Raw genomic sequence first — 18997 nt, 5'->3', positions numbered from 1 at the left:
CTGGACATTTTTCCTCCCTAGATGCAGCACTTTGCATTTCTCCTTGTTGAACTGCATTCTGTTGTTTTCTGCCCACTTGTCTAACCTGTCTAAGATGTTCTTCTAAACTAGGGAAGATGTTCAAAGAAGTGAAGGCTCAAGTCATTCTCAGTGGATTTCTTTTAGTCCCTAAAACAGGAGGGTGAAGGCAAAACTAGACAAACGAAGATCATCAGGCAGCTAAGGAGGCTATCAGATCATTGGATGCCATGAAGGAAAGTTTGGGAATACTTGATCACTGGAATGCATTCACAGAAAGAAGTCTCTTCTAAATAGATTGACTCCACCTGAGCACCTGGATACTAACATCTAGGATCAAGGCTGGCAGGACTGATAAGAACTTTAAAAGACAAGAGGAGAAACTCATCCTCCAGGCCTGGTTTTAATATGCAGAAGGGATTTGGTGGGGGGAGAGCACAGGACAGACCTGCAGCTTGTCCAAGGGGTGCGGGGGAGCGGCTTACACCTCTGCTTGCACCCTGGGGATAGGCAGGATGAACTGGGGAGAAAGACCAGGGGGGAAATGAGGCTACATCAGAGGATAAAGAAATTCTTATGGGCAGGAGGATGGGCAACAAGCAGAAAATACTACTATTGATAGGATCAGTAGGCAGGTAGGAGGTACTGCTAGTGAAAGGACTGTATCTAATCTAGGTAAGCAACTAAATGTGGTCAGTAAGAGCTAAACACAATACTACTAAATACAAATGGAAGAGTTTGAATGCTGATATAGGATATAAAACCATGCATTACAGGGATAATAAACAAAATACAGTAGCAATCATGATGGAGAACTCTGGAACTGACAGACATGTGCTCTAGAATGCCAAAGGTTGAATCTGGACATAGGCAGAGATCTCTGTAATATTACCAGATATAAAAATACTAGGCCCGTGCGAAATTTCACCACCCGTTTTGTTTTGACCTGTTTCGAGGTTGAAACAGCAACATTGAAATGAAACAGATATGGTAGAAACACCCTCGAAACAAAATGAGGCAAGTCAAAACATTTTGCCATTTCGACATTTTGCCCAGAGGCTATAATGGGGAAGGCTGAAACTTGTTATAAATTTGCAAAGTTATAACTTCGTCATTTATAGCCAGATTTTGATAAACCTTGTAGAAATGGTAGCCCCTTCTTAGTGCATGCAGCGTGCCACATTTCAGGACGATAGGTGCAAGGGGTTTGAAGAAACTCCACCCCAAAGTCTTGAGAGCCATATCTGTATCACGTGTATGTGTTAAGCCACAGAGGGGTCAAAATGCAGGGATGGTAGCCCTTGGTGAGGCCACGGAGCCTGCCAAGTTTCAAGGAGATAGGTGCAGGGATTTGGGGGAAACTGCACCTCAAGCTGCGAACAAACAAAACTCATGACATGGGTGACACTCTGTGTGTTAAGGTGCAGCAGGGTTAAAGCTACAGGTCTGCCAGCCTCTGCTGCAGTCACTAAGCCTGCCAGCTGTCAAGGAGATAGGTGCAGGGGGGGGTTCTGGGGCCCTGCACCCCTAGCTGCTGACAGGCAAAACTCATGACACGGGTGCTTGAACAACTGCTGCCTTTCATCAGGCAGCAGGACTGAAGCAAGATCCCCCATAACTTGCCACCACAGATCTGGGGGTAATAATTGACCACAGTATGAACATGAGCTGGGAGTGCGGTACTGTAGTCAGCAGGGCCAACAATATGCTGGCATGCATCAAGAAGTGTACATCTAGGGCTTGGTGAACAACTGTTCACCAGGGGACCCTTGGCGAAAACTAGGAGTAATGGTCACAGTCTGGATACCCTAGTTGTGAAGTAGTTTTTCCTAATATTCAGCCTGAAACTATCTTCCAGGAGTTTGTGACCATTACTCCTAGTTGTTCACTGAGCACTAGATGTACTTCTGATGTAGTGGTAAGCTGCAACCAAGTCCCCTCTTAGCCTTTTCTTTTTCAGGCTGAAGAGTCCCAGCAAAAACGTTCTGACAGAACAAAACAGAACAGCTGTTTCGACTCGAAACACTGTTCTGTCAAAACAGTGGTCAAAACGGAACGCTTCTGTTTCACACAGCCCTAAAACCCCCCTGCTAGGAACCATGTCATTATGGAAGACTGAATTCCCAGACACAGATCAGAGACAAATGCTATTAATAACAGTAAAGCCCAGATGTTCCTGAATGCAGCTATCAACAGATTTTTTCACCAAGAGGAGATGCTATTTTTGTCCTGGTTTTGGTAGGCAATGACGTTAAAGAAAGACTATGGAAAATGTACTTGGATAAAGTGATCTTGAGCTGATAAATTTTACGTTAAAATTAAGGAAAAAAACTAAAGTAGGTCTGTAACTAAGCTTCTTCATCTCCATAGGGCACATTCTGAGAAATTAAGAGAACTAGATTAGATATTGAAATCCACTTGTGAGAGGAACCCAAAGACTTACATATGGACAAAGTTTATTTTTTTAAGTCAAGGGGACAAAAACTATCTGTATGCCAAGCAAAGAGGGGAAAGAATGTAAGGAAGGATTCCAGGCCTAGCTGGATCAATAACCACTTCAAAAAGAACATTAGGAACAAGCAGAGCCTAAAAGGCATGAAGAAATAGACTGATCAACAAAGTAAGCTGTATGCATAGTTACCATAAGAAATGCCAGAAGTCAAGTTGAGTTATTTTGCAAAGAAAATTGAAAACCAATATTAAAATATTCTTTAGCCATATAAAGAGAACAAGAAATGAAAAGTCATTATACAGCATGGATAGGGTAGATTAAAAATTATCTTAGTGTGGGTGAAATACGAAAGGAATACTTTGCATGTGGAAAAAGGCAAGATGGCTAATGGGAATGGAAATAGAAATGACTATATCGGAGGAAGAAGCAAAACTCAGAGACCATAATGTGTTTAAGAAAGGGGTGAGTGAAGAACCAGATCATTTCCATCCCAGAATCCTTAAAGCACTGGCCTGTGAAATTGCAGGGGTGATAGAAAGGAGTTTTAAAAACGGATCAAGCTGAAAGGTGTACTGTATGGTAGAGAATTGCAAATATAGTACTTCTATTTAAAAGGAGGAGGATAAAAGTGATTTGTGCAACTACCGAGCTATTAATCTTATCGCAACAGTATACAAGCCTTTAGAATAAATTTGGAATAAAATAATTAAAAGCATGGCTGTAAACAGAAAATGGAACACAACTTACTATGTGTTCTCCAAAGTGAATAAACAAATACTTTCCTTAAAAAATGATATCTAAGTTTTCTATATAAAGGAAATGCAGACAATCAAACCTGGATTTCAGTTAAGTATTTAATAAGATGCCACCTGAGATGGTCTTTTCCAACCTCTGAATCAAATTTAATATAACACTTTTAAAATACTTTAAAACAATATAGTCATTATTTTTTTTTAAATGCCATGATGTTTAAGTAATCATGCAATTGTGAGGACACTTTAAAGTAATTTTTCCAGTGTGTAAAATAGCAGGGTTCTTCCATGTGATCAGATTACATTAATTGAAAATAATTTTTAAATTTGCACTGATTAAATTTGCAATCGGTAATAAGAAATACTTAATCAAATGTAGGGTCTAAATGAACATACTGTCTACCATTTGATGTAGGAAAGGAGCATGGTGAAACAGAAAACCCCAGTATTGTCTTGAGTTTTATTTTTACCTATACTTAAAATTAGAATCAGCAAAATACTCTAGTTCTTTCCACTGTCTCTACCTCTTCCACCACTTTGTAGCTGTATGTAGTTCAAAACATGTAAAATCATAAATGTAAGCCTAAGTAGGAAGGTATAAATGTATCTTCAAGTTCTCCTCCAAGGTGTTCAGCATCATTGAATCTACATACAGAATAACAGGGTATACTGCTACATGCTGCATTTAAACAAAATTTGATCCATCAAATCAATTTCTTATCTTTCCAGCTGATGAAACTCAAAACAAAATCAGAAAAGTGAAATATTTCCATTTCATCTACACTGGAGAGGATGAACACTTTCCTATCTGGGAGTGCCCAGTACCAGATGCTTTACAGAAACCTAAACCCCTTCCCATAATGGGCTGTTATATACTGTATTTAATTGATTCCAGGATGAGGTCCTCCCCACCATTTTACATGAGGAAGAGAGACCCTCATCTTGGAATCAAGTACCAGGGGGGCAGACAGTTGCTGTGGCTCCAGCTCTGGCCCCAACATGAGGTAGGGGTTGGAGCTGCAGCTTCTGCCTCCAGCCCTGCCTCTCCCCTGGCAGCCTTGGGGCCCCAAGACTGTGCATGTGTGTGGGGGGGTGCAAGCAGCTTACCTCTTCCCACCTGTTTTCACCCCACCCCACTTACCTCCCCCTGGTGTTGTGTCCTCCCCTCCCCACAGCCTCCAGCCACTGCCCCAACATCCCCCCCCCCCCTAGCCTCTGGCCCCCAACCCTCTTGCTCTGGCACCAAGAGTCTCCAACCCTGCTCCTGCCTGGGGCATGGAACCTGCCACCCCTGGAGCAAAGATAAGCAGTGGGGGAGAGGGGAGACAGAGGAAAGTACAGCAATGCCCCAAAGCTGCAGGGTACAGAAGCAGAGGGGGAATTAGTCTGTGGATGGGTCAGGGGCAGAGAAGGACAGGTAGCAAGGGGCAAGCTGCTCCCCCCCCCACCTGTCCACCCACTACTCCCCCATTATTTGACTTAAACCACCTACCCCCTCATTATTGCTTTCTCCCACTACAGTGGTGGTGGCGACAAAATTTAAGATGATCCTCCAACAGTAACTTTCCATATATAAAACCTAAAAACTAATTTTACATGTATAGAATCTAATTATCTGGGGGTCATCTTAAATTCATGTTCAGCTTGGATTCAGGTAAATATGACAATGATAGATCCACTGAGAAGGACTGTTCCTATTCCACACAGCTGACAGCTGACTTCTGTCCAACAGTGTGAAAGTTTATAATAATTTTCAACCTAAGTAGTGAAACTACAGATTTAATTGATACTCTTATGCAGAAAAGTATTTTTATCCATTTAAATTTTGCTTTTAATTTTCTTAGCATCGTATTTTTATTATAATGATATGCAAGAGTCCCAACTGCCGTATTCTACTCATTATTTTATTTTACCTCTATCAAACGATCTCTGTCTCCTTTCTACATGAAATTAATTCTAACCATTCAATCTTCGCTCACCTGGAGGCACTGAATACCTCTACAAAACTGTTGCCCTTTCTGCGCATTTTCCATTTTTTAGTTAGGTCCATCTTGAAATGGAGGTGACTAGAGCCAGATACAATATTCAAGGTAAGGACACTATTAATTTTGATAGCAGTACAATATTTCCAATAGTCTCTACTGCTTTTATAAAGGAATCTATACTGTTTTCAAGAGCACGGCTGCAAACGTAGCCAATTGTATCAACTTGTAATGGTAATTCTACTTTCAAGAATAATTATAATTTATTTAGGACCTATTGATATGGAGAGCTCAAATCATTCCCTTCAATGAGCACTGCCTTGCACTCATCTACAGAGAATTTCATGTACTATCATATTTCACTGCTTAGCTTTATTAAAACCTTCTTGGAGCTCCTTATAGTCTTTTCTAGTTGACTAGCCTATAACCATGCCATCTATAAATTTTGCCACCTTTATTCTTCACACCACTGTCCTGATGCTTAACAAACTAAACACTAAACTTAATTTTTGAATCACAGGCACTCAACTGTTAGCCTCCTTTCATATTTAAACCAGTCTTCTGTTTATGAAATAACTTCACCTTCTATTCCATGACTTGGCTTCTTCTACTTTCTTTTTAAAAACAGTCACCTTAAGAAATATAAGAACAGAAAATGATACTTTCTGAGCACCTCATATAGTAACTAAACTGAACTTCATATGTAGGGACTGACTAAATTCGTGATTTTGCGGATTTTGCAGAAACCATAAAATCTGGCATTGCCTGCAAAAGCTGCGGCAAAAAGAAGAAAAAAACTTACAGAAAATAAAATGCTGGCTCCCCAGAAGGAACAGCAGCCTTGTTGTGCAGCCCTCTGGAGTAGGGCGGGGAGTGGGGGGGGATGCCAGCACACAGGGGAGTTCAAGATGACCGCTGCCCTTGCCCCTTGCCGCTGATTGGCTAAGAGGGCTGCCTTTCATGCAGCCCCACCCCTCTCCAATTAGCAGCAAGGGGTGGGGGTGTATGACAGACAGCCCTTTCAGGCAATCACTGGCAAGAGGTGAGGCCACTGTGGCCCATCAGCCAGAGATGGGGGGGGGGGGAGCCAAAATCACCCCCTCAAAAATGGAAGGTGCCCTGTGATCTGCCCACAAAATTGGTCGGCTGCCTCCTCAAGTTGGGTAGAGCCCCTAATCATAACACATCAAGCTTTTCTTCACAGCTGTTCTGTGACAAAGATACTTATAGAGAGAGGGAACCAATTTAGGGGGTCACCGTTAAGTTAGCTGCCCACAGACACACCAGTTCCCTGACAGGTCTGAATCAACTTAGTGTCTTAAACAATAAAATACCATTAGGTCAATGATTTTTCTGACTTCCTTAAACTGTTCAAAACTAATGTGAAAATAATATTTTGCAGGTGCCCTGCTGGTTGCATCTGATTCTGTACAAGTTACTTCTCTCAAAGTCTGTTGCTCTCAGGACCATGACTAATACTCTTGAAATGAAAGGTACAATTATCCACTACCTTTCTATCTTCCCAAACAATATTTGTTTCTAATGACAATATTTTTATGAGAACAGCTTTACCACTTTTTTCCTTATGTTCCTTCACAACTTTTGAACATAATCCATCTGGTCTTGGTGATCTGTAAGATCAGGGATTCCCAAAGCATGGCCGCTGACGAAAATGCTACTTGTGACCCCTTCTGATGGTGGCCCGTGGCCTGGTAATATCCTTTTTTTTTTAACAGCTAAACTTATGCTAAAAACATAAGGCCACAGCTATGTTGTTCAACTTATGCAGCACAATGAAGTGCTCAGGAATTATATGCAAGTTTTCAATCAGGCTAGTTACACCCAGAACACTGGCTCTTTGGGTGTACAACTTTGGGTCTAACATTGGTTCCAATTCCTTTTTAGCAGCATTTTGTACCTAAGAAAGACTTATCTTTGATATTCACAGAAATAGGTTCAGGTAGCAAATGCAGATGCAAAATCTAATCGTCTTCTCTGTAACATCCTCATCTTTGCTGTACTTCTTTTCTTTCACACTATTGGACCCTACCAAATCAGTTGACCCTCTTTTGACATGCCTAAATAAATCCTTGTTATGTGCTATTTGACACTGGCCTCTAGCTATACAAAGTCTCTCTTAACCCTCCTAATTTCCATCTTACAATTTACTTCCTGTAATTTACAATCTTTTTTATTGAGTTCACTATGCTGTTTTTCCACTTAACAGATAATATTTCAGGCCTGAAAATACTTTTGTGCATTTTCCATTCCACTACACATTTTTCCTGCTTTTTGCTTAGGAGCAGGCATACTTTGACTTGAGCATGGGATGCTCACGTCACTTAATGTCTGATTCTAATTACAGTAATTTGGCACTATTAGATTTCTCCTTCATTTTTTCTTCTATTTTTCCATACAGTTTTGCTGAGCCAGGATACCCAAAGATCTACACAGCTTCCCCTGTTGGTGGTGAAACCAGAGGGCATTATTACTTTTTTAAAGAAGGAATCACCTCCTTAGTTTACGTCAGCTTCCTCTTTTCTTGAGGAGTAACAAATTAGACTAGATTTATGTCATTTACTGTCAGTTCCTTTCAGCAACTGGCTGCTTTCATAATTGTGTTCTAACTTTAGTGACTGTATAAAGAAGTCATACTATCAGTCTCAGTATTGGGCTTCACATGAACCCCAAGACAACATGTCATGGCTACGGAAGGGCATAAATCACACATGCTACAACTACAACAAATTTAAACTTTTCTTAAACAGAAACTCTACAGTATACATACTTTTTCTATACTACACCAAGCCTTTTATTAACATACAGGTTGAGTATTTCTGTTTATTGTACCTAAACTTCTAGTGATCGTCTCTAACTCATCCTTGTCTACCTTGGGAAAACATGAATGTATTATGTAGCTGGGAGGCAACAGTTGGATGAAAAAGAGAAATCTCATGATTTGTGTAAGCATGAATGTTTAAGAAAAATAACTTGTTACTACACTAGAATTGGTCCTTCAGAAGTAATTACGTTCACAAGTCATGCTTCCCAAATCTTCTCCATGCAGTGGCATAACTAGCAATTTTGGTGCCCTGGGCAGAGATGCTGCCAAGTGAGAAGCTGCTGGTGCCCCTTCTAAGTAGATACCCAGGGCTGGTGTTCCGCTTTCTCCACCCTAGTCTCTAGGATTTTCAAGTCCTTAAGCTGGAAATAGCCATGCTGACCTATGGCACAAATCTGCCCTCAGCATGATTTTCATTATGGTGTTGGTCACTGCTCTTGAAAAGATGGATTTTCAGAGCATTCCCTTCCAGTAAGCTTCCCTCTAAAATGGACAAACTGATTTTTCATACTTCCCTTTCTGCAGCACATTTGTTCAAGATTTTTCACTCAATTAATATGTTGCAGCATACAAGACTGATGGAGATATAGAATTTGTGAACATAAATGAACAGCATCCAGCTAGGCCATTTTAAATTTTGCTTCGTGACGCATTTCAAATCAATAATTTCTTCAATATTAGCTATTTTTCACTGCTATACAAGCCTCTCTCAAAAATAACTGGTTAAAGTTTTCACAGGAGGGATGAACAAAAAAACCTTTAGCTCACAGCTTAGCATCCTGAACAAACCATGCTATCACTTCTTCATTTATGTAAGTCAAAATACTGAACAAATAATAAGCCAAGATGAGAACTGAAGCTTTGCAGAAATTTCACAAAACAAATTAATGCGAAATATAGCATCCCACATATTTCAAACAAGAAATATTTGCAGGACAAAAATTTAAGGTAAACAGCCTAATTTAGACAAAAAATATTCAGAACTTACAACTCCTGGCATTCAAATTTTCATTGCTGTTTTATCAGGTCACCACTGTCAAACTTCCTACAGATAAACTCTGCTTTGAAAGCCTTCCCTCTGAACTTTAGTTAATAACAATGTGACCCCACTAGTGATGTTTTACAGAGACCAATCCAAGGTTACATCAAAACAGTTAGTGTAGTTGGCATCTTCCTTGTAAATTACAGGAATTATCAAATTTGTTATAAGTGGTTTAACTTTAAAAGCCCAGCTTCAGGAATAATTGTTTTAACTTTCCCTACATAAAACCTACTTGCAGGCATTTGTGATGTTCTGCACTGAATACAGATATGATACAAAGAGGAGTAATCTTTGTAATTCATCTGTCCTGACTGCATACAATGATTCTTGTTAGATCCACACACTGATCTGGCACTGTAATTCAGGAATGAAAATTTTCACTTACCGCAGTGTGACTGGAAAACCTGTGGCTTGACTACCTGATTGCAGATATTGCACACTACAAGATAGAAATCGTCATGAGCTGGATAATGGCCAAATAAGTGCATATCTGTGGGAAAGTTAAAAAATATATACAAGCATTAGAAATTTTGCTTTAAGAGTATATTAAGAAGAAATTAAAGATAGTGCAGGGTTACTAGTATTATATTTGTAAAAACAGAGTAAATTATATAATTCTCTATAAGAGTAGCTTTTAAAATAGGTTATAATAGATCTTTTCCAGCTCTGAATTCTAGACTCCATTATTTAAGGTACAAACTGGACAGCTCATTCTGAGACTCAGGATAGAGGAAGCAGGACTCTCATCTCAATATTAACTAGAAATGTATGTAATCTTGGACAAGGCCTTCAAGAACAATCCTGCACTGGTAAGGTTTGAACAAAATAGAACAGATGTCTTCCACTTCTAATTTCTGATCATTTCCAGTGAACAGGGAGCAGGAGGAGTTCTTACAGTTGCTACATGTTCCAACTGCTTAGAGTTAGGCTTGTTATAGATTATCAGCAGAGTTGACTATTTAAGAGATACTGTTCACAGTCAAAAATTCTACAACTTAAAAAAAAAGAAAAAAAACCTGAGTTAAGATCTCCCCACCCCAATCCCCTACTGTGTTGATATCAAGAAATAAAGCTGCTGAATTGGGTCTCCTTGATTAGGACAGATGGTGGCATTAAAAGTAATGCTCCCCGTTAGGTTTCCTGACTGGGAATAAGGATGGGCAATACAGGATTCCTCATTGACCATCTAGAGGCTTTCATGTAATTAATCAACATTAACTGGTGGTAATTTGCCAAACAATGAGTTAGTGTGCCCATGACTGCATCTCCCTACATATGCAATATTAAATGGGAGACACACTACCCATTAAGGCATATGACTTATTCGAAGGAATAACAAAATGGCACCCCAGTACTACATATGATGTCCGAGATGTCCTTTAGAAAGCTGGCAAATGCTACTTCTGGTGCAGATCCCTTATTAAATAGTTCTCAGTTCAGCCCCATGTTACTATCCAGACAAAATCTGTTTTTTAATTTAAAATAAAAAAAACATCTAGTATAAGCAACAACACAAAAATGAAAGGGTTCTCCAGGAAAACTATGAAACACCCACAAATAACAGCTTTTAGTGATACACGCGCCCACACACACCAAATTTCTGACAAGACCTGTAGACAGGTCACAAACATACCACTCCTACTTACTAAAATCAGTTGCTTTTTCAATAGGTGAATTGGCAAAATTATTGAAGCTATTTCTTTATAGTGGTAACATTAGAATGGTAGGTTTTCATTAAAACTGTGTGAGCTTGCACTGCTCTCAGATATCCCACACTTTGACTAATGTAAAGCCTTATGTTGGCAGCATTAGGAGTGACAAGTATTTTCAGTCTCTAGGAAAATGAAAGGAGGGAAGGAGTACAGCATCCCCTCCATCACCCACGAAGAGTCCACAGAATCATCCAGTAGGATTGAAGGGACCACATAAGGTCACCTAGTTCTCCGGTAGCCAACCTGCAGCATATGTCATAAGTGGCACAGGCAGCCTGTGCGTGTGGCATGCAGCAGGATTAAGAAAGGAGCAGGGAATACAGCAGCAGATAGGGCCTGGAGCAGAAAGCAGAACAGATTAGGCAGGGAACATGGGGAGAGCAAAAAGCAACAGACTGGATAGTGGGAGGGGATATGAGAGGTGCTTTGGGCCAGTGCGGGGCTTACCTGCCAGAAAGTTTGGCCCCCACTGATCTAGTCCATCCCTGTTCAAGACAGAACCATCTCAGATTAAAAACATTCTAGTCAAATGCCTAACTTGCCCTTGCAAGTATCCAAAGATGGAAATTCTATAGCTTCTCTTGGTAGCCTGCTCCAATGCTTAACGACCCTTGGAATAAGTTCTAATATCCACCTAAATTTCCCTATCTGCAATTTATGAGCACTGTTCCTTGTGACCACAGAAAATAGCTTGGTTTCTATCATCCACAAAAGTCCTTTTCTTGTACTTGAAGACTATTATCTAATACACTTTCAATCTTCTCTGGTTCAAACAAAATAATCCTAGCTCTTTCAGCATATCCAAATAAATCATATTTTCCCAGACCTTTAAATCATTTGGTCACTTTTTTGAATTCTTTTCTAATTTGTCCATATTTTTCTTGAAATTAAGTGTGGAGCCCAAAACTGGGTACAATGCCCTAGATAAGGCCTCATCAGTGCTGAATATAGGAAGAGAATTACTTCCCTGGACTTGCAAGTAACACTCCTATTAATACAGCTCAGTATGCTGTTGACCTGTTTTGCAACTACAGCACACTATGCTGGCTCATATTCAGTTTAGGGTTCGCTGTGATTCTTCAGGTCCTTTTCTGCAGTGGTAGCCTAGCCTGTCCTTCTCCAGTTTGTATTTGTGCACGGGATTATTCTATCCCAAGTCCAGGAAATTACAGTTGTGCTTGCTGAATTTTACCTGACTGATTTCAAACCATTTTCTTCAGTTTATCATGGTAATTTTGAATCCTGGCCTTTGAATGGTCCAACCAGTTTTGTATCCACCTTACAGTACTTTCATCTAGTCTGCAAGTCTGCGTGAGGCAGTGTCAAAAGCCTTACTAAAGTCAACGTATATCACATCCACTGATCTCCACCTGCAACACTACCATAGAAGAAATTCCAGTTATTGAGGCTTCACTTGCTCTTGATGAATCCATGGGGGCTGTTGCTGACCAGCTTGTTTTCCCATCCAGGTGCTTAGAAACAGATTCCTTGATACTTACTCCATAATACGTCCTAGTATTGACCCTTAGTCTTTCTCTTATTTCAGAAACCTTTTCTATTACCTTTCACATCCCTTGCTAGTTGCATCTCAAATCCTACTTTGGATTTCCTGGTCCTCTCCCTGCATGCTGTGTAAAATTCTTATATACTTCCCTATAATATGGCTAAGCTTCCACTTTTTGTAGAATTCTATTTCAAGCTTCAACTCTCCAAAGAGAAATGGAGAACAAAAGGCCCTCAATTCAATTATCCTTTTCCAGAAATAGTGGTAACAAATTTCCAGTTGTACTAACAGCTCTAACAAAGATGTGGATGACTGCTCGCAACTCCAGGAAAAACAGAAGCCACCAGTCTATACATCTATAATTACAAAGTTAGGAGACGTAGCTGCAATACAGTTGATCGTTAGGGCTCACATAGGTCCTAACTATAGCCTTTTATTCATACTAAAGTGTTGGACCGTCCAAGTTTTTTGCCTAGTATTGCTGTATTTTTTTAATATCTATATTTTAAAATTCATATGTTGCAACCCATGAGGTTCTTTCATATTGTAATTGGTCTTCTAACTAGTTATGGTAATTAGCCTTTTAACTAGATTAGTGCAGGTAGGACCAAAATTGAACAGTAAGTCCATTTTATTTTTAGGGTTACTATCTCTACTCAGTAAAAAGGGGGCAATTTGGCAGGCCTTTCATTTAACCATTTCAAAATTTTAAAAGCTCTGGAAGTAGTTAATTCAAGTCTAACCTGAAGATTAAGTCCATTACAGATCACTTCATGCTGCAGCCCAGACAGCAATGTTAAAGCCTCTGTTAAAAACCAGTAATTCCCTTCTAGTTCCAGTTTTCCCTCTAGAAGGAAATATGACCCAAGCTCTCAGCTCAAGTGTGCCATTTAATTACTTTTGAAAATCTTTCAGTCATTTTATAAACTTCGTAACAGCTCAAAACAAAAACTTGTGTTTTAATATTCTTACCCTCGAGTAGCAAAAAAACCATTTTTGAGTTATAAGCCCCCCCCACAACAAACAAAAAACATAAAGGCACCCACCACACATCTGGACCTACCCCCTTTCCAAATAAAACTAGGATTTGAAAACAATACTATTACCATTTTAAATTCTGTAAGCCTTTTCAAACCTCATACGACATGCTGCAAATAGTATATCTTCAAAACATGCCCAGTTATGAGGTTAGTGTCAGTACAAGTCCAGTTGTAGGAAATGGCTATAAGATAGAAGGAATTATTACTTCAGGAGCCAAGGACATGAATAGAGTAAGAAATCAGATCAGCTCACAGTATCACAGAAACATTTGCATTTTCACCAAATATTATAAAGGAGAAAGAACTGGAAATAAAGTATATAATAAATTCTTTGGTGATACCGAGGTGGCAGAAGACAAGAAAGGGGAAGTAAGTTAGAGAGACAGGGTACACAAAGGCAACAGAAAGCTCTCTAAGTATCAGAGCACTCAACTGGGAATGATTGTCTGCCAAACAGTTCTGAATCCACAGAATTAATCTTCATTACTGGTGGTCTAGTATGAGTATGGATTTATTTATTTAATTTAAGCATGCACTCTAGAGTGTATTACAGACTACACCTGATTCCCCCAGGCAGGGGTCTCACAACCTTTATTAACACATGCAAGACAGTGACAAGTCCTACACAAGTGTGACTAGGCTTTACTCACCCCAATAGGGTCATTAACTTCAGTAAGCCTTCTTGCACATATAAGAGTTAGCAAAGTCGGGCTGGCTCATGGTTTGTAACCATTTTCGCTTGGACACAAATGAACCATTTGCATTAATAACTGTATGTACTGTATGTTGGTACGTAATTATCTGGTTGGTGATATTCTCAGCCACATATCTAATCTAGAAGTCATTGTGCTTAGCACTGTAATAACAACAGAACATAATTTCTGCCACAAAGAATTTACAATTTTATATGACAAGCAGTGTGCAAAATGAGAAAAGGAAGCAGAGAAACAAACAAAAATATACAAACTCAGGAGTTCACCATCCCTTTCTATCAAAATAACCTGGATTATATTATATATTTGTAGGGTGGCAATGCCTAAAGAACACAATCGAATTCCCAATATGCTGAACACTGTACATATTGCAAAGACTAGATAGCCCAAGTATAGACTGAAAGATGACAATTAGATGCAAACAGAACGGGAAGCACAGGTAAAGAGGCATCTCGTTTTTGAGGCATCTCATTAGGGTAATAAGCAATAATTGTACAATAATCAACTACCTAGCTATCCTAATGCTTAAAGGCTCTACAGATGAGCAGAACCTTTACTTGTCAACTCGGTTAGGTTTTCCATATGCAAGAAGACAGCATGGAAGACAGTGCAGACACCTTTGTCGGTAAGTTAATACAACGACTAAAACACTGGCATCGTTAGCAAAGCAAAGGAAATGGGGGGAGATTGTAAAAGGCCATATTTTGTAATGGTACCATCACCCCTTCCTGGAGGAGGAGACAAAAGTAGCTAAATCCCATATGCTCCATTCCATTGTCATGGTGATCCATATCAGATCCTGCACTGCTTCCATTCCCAAACTCAAAATACGGAGAGGTGCAAGTGAGAAGAGGAAACAGCTGCTAGACCTTTCCGCAGAACTAGGCAATGGCTCAGATGACAGCTGGAGCCCTTTGGAGGCTGCTTGCAAAAAGACATGACCAAGTCCTGCAAAAATTGTGAACAGGCCTTTGATAACCAGGAAGAAATGATTACTATTCCATAACTGTGGTTCTTTCCATATATATTCTGCTCTTGAGTGCGCTTCAGAATCATTCAGCCAGTACATGTATCTTGAAAGTCCTGCTATGCAAGGGCATAAAAAAACCCAGCAAGTTTAATCTCCTCAGTCATTTTGACAGTACAGAATCCAAACAGTAGAAGCCTAGAGTGAAGGCAGATCATGAAATGTCTCAACTCACGCACATACAACTTGAAAAACCACAATTAAAGAAAACTCATTTCTTCCAAGTATCTCTTCATCTACATTCCTCTTTTGATGACTCGCAAGTAGTAAAACCTACTAAACAGAGGTGAGACCTTAGACCATGGGCGGGCAATTATTTTGGGCAGAGGGCCACTTACTGAGTTTTGGCAAGCCATTGAGTGTTGCATGCCAGGCAGCCTGGGGCAAATTAATATTAATTTTCTAAATTTTTTAGGGGCCCGTGGGCCAGATAGAATGGCCTGGTGGGCCACATTTTGCCCCTACCTTAGACTGTATTTAACAATTTCAGCCTCGCTCTATTTTAAAATAAGTATGTCCAACTTCTAAGCCCTGAGACCACACAACCCGGGGACCACATCAGTGGGGGTTGCACTGCATGCAGACGCACCACCCTTCCCCACGTAGGCGATTTCCCCACTTCCACTGCAATGCATGTCCTTGTAAGCAGCCCAAATGGCTGCAGGATCTCTACCCCTACTCCCCATTTGTGGCCCAGACTGACCCTCAGCTTCCTGCACTGCCATGCTGCTGCACCCCCAGGGTAAGCCAGAGCTATAGGAGGAATGGCAGCCAGACGAGAGCCCAGAGATTGCAAGTTAACTCCTTGCAGGCAGCATGCAGCCTACAGGCCACCAGTTGGACAGCCTTACTTTACAATATCAGATCTTGACACTTTCACTAGGAATAAATCTCTCATAAATTACAGACTGAGCTGTGTATTTCTGAGATAGGTATGCTTCTCAAAGAAGCTGCAAAGGCTGCCCGAGTTCTAGTGGAATGAGACAATCTGTGCTGGAAAATCTATACCAGCTGACAGAGTTCATGCAATCTTCTCCCCATACATCTGGACAGCCTCTGGAGTCTGATATGACCTGTCTTTTCCCCCCCATCTGCAATTATTAGAGTCTCCAGTAAACTCTAAATGAGTTGCTCCTATACATGTAAAATGTTAAGGCTCTGAGGACACCTAGTGCATGCAATCTAGCCTCAGCCTAATTTAAATATCATTTAGGAAGAGCCACAAGCAAACAAATTATTTGGTTCAAGACAAAACTGGACATGGTCTTAGCCAGGAATTTGAGACAGGTCCCAAGCGTGACCTATCCTTACAAAGTATCATATTAAAAAGACTTGCCATAAGTACTTCTATTTCCCCAATTCTTTGGACTTGTATAACTGCTGATAGGATGAGTATTTTCATGAACAAGGGAGTCTAATGGGGATCCCACTAAACCTCCCATCTGGACAATATCGAGGTTCTGGGAAAGGAGGTTCCTGAACTGGAAGGAATGTGTGTAAAAGACCTTAGAAATGTACCTTCTGCAGGATGGCAAAAAATCTTCCCAGCCCCAAATGCAGAGTTGTTTTGATATGTCTATCAAATGGAGACACAGTCCTAAGCTGTCAGCATATAGTTTGGAACAGACAGGAGTTGGGAGCCAACAGAACAAGAAAAATAGCAGCATTCAACCAAATACTGAGTCTTTCACTTAGCTAAATACATTAATCTGATAGAATCTTTCATACTTTGGATCAGAATAGTCTTAATGTCCAAACAGCAGAATCTCTGCATGTCAATTATCCAGCTAACTCTGAATCTGTGAGATGCATGAAGCCGAGATATAAGACATTTCCAAAGTCCAGAGAGATTACAGTCTTAGCCAGATAGCGGCTGTGAAGAACATCATGGCCAAATCTCATTCTAAACACCTTCCAAATGAGAGTAACAAGAAGGTAAATCATCACAGAAACCACAGAATGGGGAATGCATCCCACAGTGATCTGGGCCTTAGGCCCTTCTCTCAAGCACAAAAGACACTACTTGTTCTCTTCTGTTGTGAACAGTTCTATTTATTGTTGACCAGGCCATTGAAAGACATTTCAGATGGCACAATTATTTTGGATTGTCCATTCGTGGTCCACTGAGAATTATCTGCTTGAACAAATTTTTAATCCAAAGAATTTTGCAGCCCTGGGTTACATAGGTCTACACAAGAGACTGTGACAAAGTAATCGGTTCCAGAATCAGCCATATCCTGCCATGGAGGGACAACTAGCTTCATGCCTGCCCATGTTATATAAACTGGCCTCCAGTGGTAGTCAATCAAAGCCTTGAAATCCCCTTCCACCAGGAGCAGTGACACAGTTTTAACCTCTTGTTGTTCAGGTAAGCCAAAGTGGATTTAATAGTCTCTCTCCTGGAAGACCACTGGTTTTTTCTGCTGGTCTCTGATGCTTTGCTCAAGGCTCTAGCAGCCCTACCAGAATTTCTAACTCTCAATAACCAGATCTAAGAGAGCGGTTCTTAACCAGTGTTTTGCAACACACTTCTAAGGTTACCACGGGGTATGTGTAGAGTCCCAGAAGCAGCCCAGCGTGGCCTGTCTCTGCACCTTTTGGGAGAGGCTGCCTAGGTCCACCCAGCCTGAACTAGATGGTGGGCCACTGTGCCCATGGAGGAATCTAGGGAAGACAAGCCAATGGAGAATAAACTGCAATTCCCCTGAGCCAGAGAAGATTTCAAGGAAGCATCACAGGGAAAAATCAGGAATTGCAGTGTGAACAGGGAGCAGGGGAGTAGAGAAGGGGAGGAAGGGGGCAAAGAGACCCAGGACTGCAGGGCCGAACTGGCAGCAGGGGAAGAGAATGCAAGAGAATGTGGCTGTCTCTGTAAGTAAATGAAGTTTCTGTTGCTCACAAGTGCACTGCAAACCTTGGTTCCTCTCATTTAGTCACAGCATTTTAACTCAGGCAACTATGGGACTGTGACTCTGAAGGGTTTTATTTTCTGACTTCTCATGTACACAACTTCTCAACTATAATACTCCCTTAATGGTAGTGTTTCTGCTTGGTTTCCATGCTCTTAATTAAAAAAAAAAAAGATTAAAAAGAGAGAGAGATCTAAGCTAAGGTAAAACCATTTCTGAAGTCCCTTTAACACACATTCGTAAACATGTTAGTGCTTATTTTTCAACAATATTTTGAAGTAGGAAGCTGGATAAAAATCAACAATTTAAGAAAAAATTAAAACTTCATTTTTTAAATTTATATCAGATTTTTTATTTAATTGTATTTTTTATTAAGACGCTTTTAAAAAATAAACATATAAGCAGTAGCTTTAATTTAACATGTGTTAAAGCTCAAAGGTATCATGGAATAGGGATTATAACTTCTAATTATATACTATTTCAAACAATATATTCATGAAACCTTTTTAGAGAAAGTTCTATAAATAGGTCACAATAGGCCATGGACTATATTAGGGGCCCAATCTTATGAGCCCATAGGCTCCTCTATAGATTAGTAAAGATTAAAGAAAACCACTCTACTCATTGGGACTCAGGGCTCTGTCTAGAAGATCCCATTAAGCATCTCTGTGATGCTCAATTTCAGTTCTCAAACTGTGGATTTGTCTCTCCAGAGATCATAGGCAGGCAGTTCTTTGGGTAGATGTGATATCCTTTATTAGATCAATTAAATAGTTGGAAAAGTTGTTCTTTGCAAGCTTTTGGGCATAAACACCCTTCTTCAGACATAGGGAGAGTTTCTCATCTCCAGAGATAACATCCTTGCTAACAGTAGCATATGGAGATGAGAGATAACAGACCAGATTACCCACCCATCAGCCTGTCTTTCTGAAAGTTTTTGTACGCACAATCAACCCCTTACCTTTCTCTAAAAGTGCAAAGTTTCAAGAAGTTAAATGAATAAA

The 18997-nt window shown here is 40.1% G+C and overlaps 1 protein-coding gene across 2 annotated transcripts in view; it reads right to left on the bottom strand.

Moving 5' to 3' along the window:
• Positions 1-18997, bottom strand: part of ATXN7L1 (ataxin 7 like 1) — a 190142-nt gene that overhangs the window by 112010 nt on the left and 59135 nt on the right. For both annotated transcript variants that reach the window (XM_019543564.1, XM_019543561.1), the window contains one exon: positions 9474-9578. In XM_019543564.1, the coding sequence (XP_019399109.1) occupies positions 9474-9578 (105 nt within the window). The remainder of the gene's footprint in view (positions 1-9473; positions 9579-18997) is intronic.

This window comes from Crocodylus porosus, unplaced genomic scaffold (genome assembly GCF_001723895.1).
Source record: "Crocodylus porosus isolate Cpor-Errol unplaced genomic scaffold, CroPor_comp1, whole genome shotgun sequence".
Classification (NCBI taxonomy): Eukaryota; Metazoa; Chordata; order Crocodylia; family Crocodylidae; genus Crocodylus; species Crocodylus porosus.
This window is presented reverse-complemented; position numbering and strand designations above follow the sequence as displayed.